Source organism: Poecilia reticulata, linkage group LG6, assembly GCF_000633615.1.
Source record: "Poecilia reticulata strain Guanapo linkage group LG6, Guppy_female_1.0+MT, whole genome shotgun sequence".
Lineage (NCBI taxonomy): Eukaryota > Metazoa > Chordata > Actinopteri > Cyprinodontiformes > Poeciliidae > Poecilia > Poecilia reticulata.
In genome coordinates, this window is record NC_024336.1 from 27,731,039 (window position 1) to 27,737,363 (window position 6,325).

A 6,325-nucleotide genomic window follows, 5' to 3' on the forward strand; every position below is an offset into this window, starting at 1 on the left:
GGATGGATGGATGGATGGATGGATGGATGGATGGATGGATGGATGGATGGATGGATGGATGGATGGATGGATGGATGGATGGATGGATGGATGGACGGACTTTTTTGCTCATATATTTGCTGTTGACATATTTTTCCAACAACAGACAGTACGCTCTTGTCTTTGAAAGCATCATCAGCAGATTTTGACCCTGATATTAAATGATACGCGTTTATAAGGACTTAAAGAAACGTTGAATTGCATGAATCCTCCGGTGTCATTTTATGACGAGGATCATCATAAAATCTTTGATGAATCTTTGATCAGGGTTGCTAAACAACACCTCTGAATTTTGCTTCCAAAGATCGAGCTGCGTCTCCAGCAGCAGCATCTGGGTGGACAGGAAGTTAGCCAACACACTGCTGCAAACGGCCCATCATCAGTGAAAAACTGTTTATAATATCTGATTAAAACTATTTAAATCATAAACTGTTGGAGATCATTTCATGGTGAATTAGCGGCTAGCTGCTTGAGTTCAACGGCAGGGTGAATTTGAAGCACGTTGGACAGGAAACAGAAGCTTGAGATCACATTAGTGCCAGCAAAGACTCGCCTTGTGAAGGATGTGCAGGAAACCCGTCAAGTTCAGCATCGATGCAGCGTCGCAGTTTCTACCGTTTCTTTTTTGGCAGGGCAACAATGAAAAGAGACTAAAGAAAACATGCAGAAAGGGAGACTTTCATGCCCAGAAAAGCTTAAAACTCTATTTATGTTGCACTGTTTATTTAGCTAAAACAGTCCAAACAAAGGGTCTGTGCATACAGAATTTCACAGTAAAGAAGCTAAGAACCCAACTCCAAGCCTTTTCTTTTTTTATCTCATTGGACTTTAAAGATCCAGAGTCCAACGAAATAACAGTTACTATTTATCTTCTTCACCTTCACCAAAAAATAGAGTAAAAAATCAGCATGAGGTGCATCCAGAGTTGCTCTAGATGGTTTTAGCTTATTCACAGACGTGTTAATAACCAAGAACTAAACTACTGAGACTGTTTACTTCATGAATCCAGGAAACTACATTATTGATTCTGCAAACAGATTTTCCCTTCTCAGTCAGTTCATAAGCAGAGCACAAGCCTCCATATCGGGTAATAAATAAATCATGTGACAATGGAAACCAGTTAATGTATGCAACAAACACTAGCAAGAAGCAACTCCTAATAGGGCCTTGAATACTGAAGGCTGAGTGTTAAGCAGTGCAGAAAACAAATGAGAACAATGAGATGAGAAGCTTGTTCCTGCACATCGTTTCACCTCTGGGATTAGAAGGATGCAAACTTTAGCATTTAGCATAAACATTCAAAATTTTGCAAAGAAATCAATTTCTACCTTTAAATCTCGAACTTTTTCAGGCCGAGGACCACTTACCCCATTTAGCAAACACTCAACTGGAAACTGCCCCAACAATAACACAACAAATTTAAGTATTAGTCTCTTAACGTGTTGTCTTGTTCCTCCTAATGTGAAGGGTGGCGCTGTTATGTAAATGTGACTAGCCACAATAAAACCATGAACACGTCTATTCAGAGCATTTGGAGTTTTTCCTTACTATAACTGTTGCTGCTATTTTTAATTTAGAAGCATAATAAGAGGAAAATAGACTTGAGTTGCTTTGGAAAAAACAAAAACATTGTCCTTCAGCCAATAGGTAGTCCAACTTAAATAATTGTATTTTTGGTGTTTAGATGCAGTTAGTCAGCGCGGGGCGCAGCTCTGTTCACCGCCTACAGAACCCAGCACAGCCGGATACGGCTACGATACGTAGCAGTCTGCTTTGTATCATAATAGTGTTCAGAAACGACGATTCTGCAGCTCAGCCTGACAAACTTTCCACTGGTATCTTCAGGTTTTCATTTTAGTAAGCCAGTCTTAAGCCATTTATCCATTATTATTGCTCTGGTAAGCCAACTATAGCGTTGCACTTTGAGCTCACATCTTGGCAAACAAATGGTTGTTTGCATGCAGTAACTCGCGGACCACCGGTGGCCCGCGGACCACAGTTTGAGAAAACTGCTTTAAATCATTAAAGGGACCAGATGGAAAGTGGTTCACTCTCTGCGGCGCCCAAACTTCAGCGTCATTCAGTGCATCAGAGCCACAGCCGGGTAATAACTAGTTACATTTACTGGAGTCAATGTGAATGTCAAATTTATTTATATACCACTTTAAAAAAACGGCAAGAAAGTACAAAAAGGATAACACAAAATAAATAATAATAATAATAATAATAATAATAATAATAATAAAGTAATTAGCACTGAGTAACTTGCTGCACTTTTTACTTTTACGTGACTAATTTTATTATGAGTAAATTTCTGGATTTTCTACCCAGTGAATGAAAAACAAACAAGTTTTATCCAAAAATTCACCAGAAACAGACACACCTGCAGTTTTTATTAAAGATTCATAAGTTGTTTTTTTTATTGGCAGGAACTGATTTGGAAAAAAAATATTTTATTAATTTTTGCTACTTTTGTCCTTTTTGTCGATAAAATACCAAAATTTCCAGTTAACTTTATATTCTGGTCCATCTGATGATGTAATTTTTAAATATTAAATTATTCATAATTTCATTAGTTACTTTTGTAGATAGCTACTTTTTACCTGAGTAAAAAGACGCTTGCTGCTCTTACTGGAGTATAATTTCTGGGTCGTCTCTGATCAGAGCTCCTGAAGCCGGGCAGGTAATCCCCCCCCCCAGCCCCCCACACGTCAGACCCGTGTCACGAATCCCGACAGCTGGCCCGCTTTAAGCCCCTCGCAGAGCTTTGAATACATCTTGGGGATGAAAAGAGCATGAGGTGATGAAGAATCCTTACGGGGAAAAACCCTGAGATTTACCGAGCGCTCGCTCTGTGCAGTGACCTCAGCCTTTAATGGATACCTGTGTAAACTGGTTTATTAGTTCTGGAAAAAATACGTAAAGGAAAATACGGCTGTGGGGAAACTTCGAGATCGTTCGTCGCATCCCGAGATGGAGCCGAGCGTTCCTCCCCCCACCGGAGCCGAACCCTAAGCCTATTGGAGGGTCCGCTATCTCCCGCCGCAGCTTGTCGAATACATACCTTTTACCTCATTACCTGCTCAGCACAGCCGTTAAGGGGGAAAGGCGTGAATGCGAGATAAGCACAAGGAATTCTTGGGCTGAGCACAAACAGCCATCCTGTTTCCTCCTGATAAAAAGGAAGCGAGGCCCCTCAGCTTCCTGCCCCCTGTGAACTTTGGAGCTGCCCCGTGTTTGGGTCACTCAGCTTCCAGACCCTCATGGAGACGAGCAGCGGATAAAGATTCACGTGGAATTGTAGATGTATTCTGAAACAGATTATAAAAGCAGAAGTCCTGCAGTGTGTAAGATTTGTCCAAAATGCTTCATATATCAACTGCTCAAGGGTTCAAAATCAGAAATAATATGTGTTTTTGTGCTTTTAAAGGTCTATGGATTACATTTAAATCAAATCATGTACAGATGAAACCAGATATTTATATCCTGCATTCATTTTTTTCTATTTACGTGACTTTATTTATGTTTGATAATTGCCAAAGCAGCATTTTTTTCAGATTTTGTTACAACTGCCAGCTGCAGAAAACAGCTGCAGAAAACTCCTGTGACTCTGACACACTGTCAGAAACATCTGAATCGTTTAACCAGTAAACCTCTAGGTAGACAGACCTTCTTCTGTCTACATGCTTCCTAAGATTCTTTGAATAAGTCTATCATTAAAATCTCCCTAAAGTTTGAGAACAAATTAGAAGGAAGTTAAAAACAGGAAGGAAGACATTAAGGAGGTTTCTGCGAACGGAGGACGAAACACGTGAGGGAGAAACGGAGCCGGGAGAAACTCTCTCTGAGCTCCGAGCGAAGGCGAGTAAATGAAAAGCTCACAGATAAGATGGTGCCAGGATAACGTCTGTGGTCGATCTCATTTGAGATGTGCTCACATTTCAGCCAAACACACAAAGGCTCCAACGGCAGCAATGAAAATGATCTATACTCACACGGCTGATAAATGCCTGAGTGAAGCACTGACACGTTTTATGGAAGACTATTATTTCAGGCATGTCAGCTAATGAGGGTAATGGAGGCAAACACACAGGCTGGTTTACAGTAGAGCGACTGTGGCAGAGCGGTAGAGTTTGGTGGGCGATTTTACCTGTTGATGCCGATTTAAAAGTTCAACGTGTTTAATTTGAGGTATCAGTAATAATTTGTACAAGAAGAAGAGGCGACGTCACACTGTGTGAGTAGGAGAGCCGTTAACTAGTGATTATGACTCAGTCTTGCTCTCTCTCTCCATACAAATCAACCACAGACATGCCTCTACATGTCATAAAAACACATTTTCCTTGTAAATAGCTTCTTACATCTATGCGCTTCCTTCAGTTTTAGTGGACTTTAGTTGTGGTGTATTCTCTGATCTGTAAAATATCAAGGTTTTTGAGTTTTCAATCTGTCAATGAAGCTAAAAATGATATCTTTCCAGTAACTAGAAGACTTCACTGCAAAAACACAAAAGTATTTTTGGTCAAGTTTCCAGTGCAAATATCTTGGTTCACTTGAAATAAGACAAAACTAACTTAAAAGTAACTTTTCAGCAAAGTACAAGTTTTAAGTCAATAACTTCTTAATATTGATGAAAAAAATACTAGTTCCATTGAAGATTATTTCACTTATGCCGCTATCAACGGGCACTTTGCGGTTACCTAGCAACCCCAGCCAAGCCCAGGACGTCACCTAGCAACCAAGTACTAGTTCCACATTTTACTCTTATTATAAGTGAACTAATGTGCAAATGGAATAAGTATTTTTTCATCAATATTAAGAAATGATTGACTTAAAACAAGTTCCTGTATTTTTGCTGAAAAGTTACTTGTAAGTCAGTTTCCTCTTACTTCAAGTCAAATAAGATATTTGCACTAGAAACTACGGGTGGTAAGATTTTGTGGTTTTGCAGTGTTTTCAGGGAAACTCTAGCATGTTGACTAACTGTTGTAGCTCCAGTACGGCAGCCCAGAGGGTCCTGCAGGGGACGGTGAGGGGAGCTGAAAAGCTCATTAGTGTCCCTGCCTTCTGTTTATATTCAAACCTTTTGAACTGCTGTCATCAAACAGTACTGCAACATTAAAATAGAGAACTGCTTCCAGTGCAAATAAATATGCTGAAATTGCTGTTGTTTAATTTCTTCCAATAATTTTTACACTTTTTACTCTAATTTTGAGTTTTTGTCGCCATTGTTTATATGCTTACAAGATCTATAAGTCTGCTGGCAGATCTGAAAATCTTGTTTACTTTTTGATTAAGTGATGGCAAACTGATCTGGTAACTTGATGGAAGGCGCAACATAAAAACAGACACCATTCAAATCAAGGCAGCAAAGTTTTTCCCTTTAAAAACAACCTCTGGACTGTTTCAGACACAAACCCTTCATGGGCAGCTCTGCGGTGTGCAGACCAAAGGGTGAACAAAAACAAACAACTTAAATCAACTTTTTAGGCAGTTGCCCGACAACGCCAAAGCTTTGATAAATAAAGAAAAGCGCTGCCGCGTCGAAGCGCTCGGGCTGCAGTATCAGACCTTGCACATCTCTTGGCTCCTGTACAGCTGATGAAAAACACACCTTTCAGAGAGTAAATTATTTCTGCCAGCTGAAAAGCAAATTTCATTTTCTCCCGTCTCTCGACAACAAAGATGCTGAAGCCATTACGGGCCACGGCGTGTGCACCACACACATTAAATGAAGGGTCCTCCTGCAATCGAGAAAAAAAAAAAAAAAGGCTATTTTCTCATTGAGCCAATAGATGCTCCATTTAGTTGTGGCTCTCTGTGGATTACTGCTGCTGTAGAGCAGAGAGGATGATTCAGGGAGGAAGCGAACACAGAGCGCTGACCCCGTCTTGTTTTCCCTACATATTTCTGGTGCTCCACAGGCTTCCGTGTGAATATAGACGTACTCTGCAAGTCGGATGAGAGAGGATGGTTCTAGTGCAAATATCTTAGTTTTCTGGAAATGAGACCAAACTAACTTATTTAGCAAGCTTAAAAAACACCAGAATTGTTTTTGGCTATTAGTTCTTGTTCTTGGTGTCTGGAAAATGAGTCGTTTCTAAAACCTCCTGAGTGAAACGTCACAAAATCAGCAGGCATTGCCTGTTACCTAGCAACCCCAGCGAAGCCCAGCCCATTACCTAGCAACCCCAGGGAAGCCCATCCCGTAACCTAGCAACCCAAGGGAAGCCCAGCCCCTCACCTAGCAACCCCAGGGAAGCCCAGCCCCTCACCTAGCAACCCC

General features: G+C 40.7%; 2 protein-coding genes across 2 annotated transcripts in view; one reads left to right on the forward strand and one right to left on the reverse strand.

Annotated features, from left to right (window-relative positions):
* tspan18b (tetraspanin 18b) overlaps window positions 1-6,325 on the reverse strand; it is a 61,996-nt gene that overhangs the window by 51,447 nt on the left and 4,224 nt on the right. The gene's annotated exons all lie outside the window — the stretch shown is intronic.
* The window catches only part of LOC108166351 (uncharacterized), a 27,155-nt gene continuing 25,841 nt past the window's right edge, over window positions 5,012-6,325 (forward strand). Inside the window, exon 1 of the mRNA XM_017305178.1 lies at window positions 5,012-5,068. Coding sequence (XP_017160667.1) covers window positions 5,012-5,068 — 57 coding nt within the window. The remainder of the gene's footprint in view (window positions 5,069-6,325) is intronic.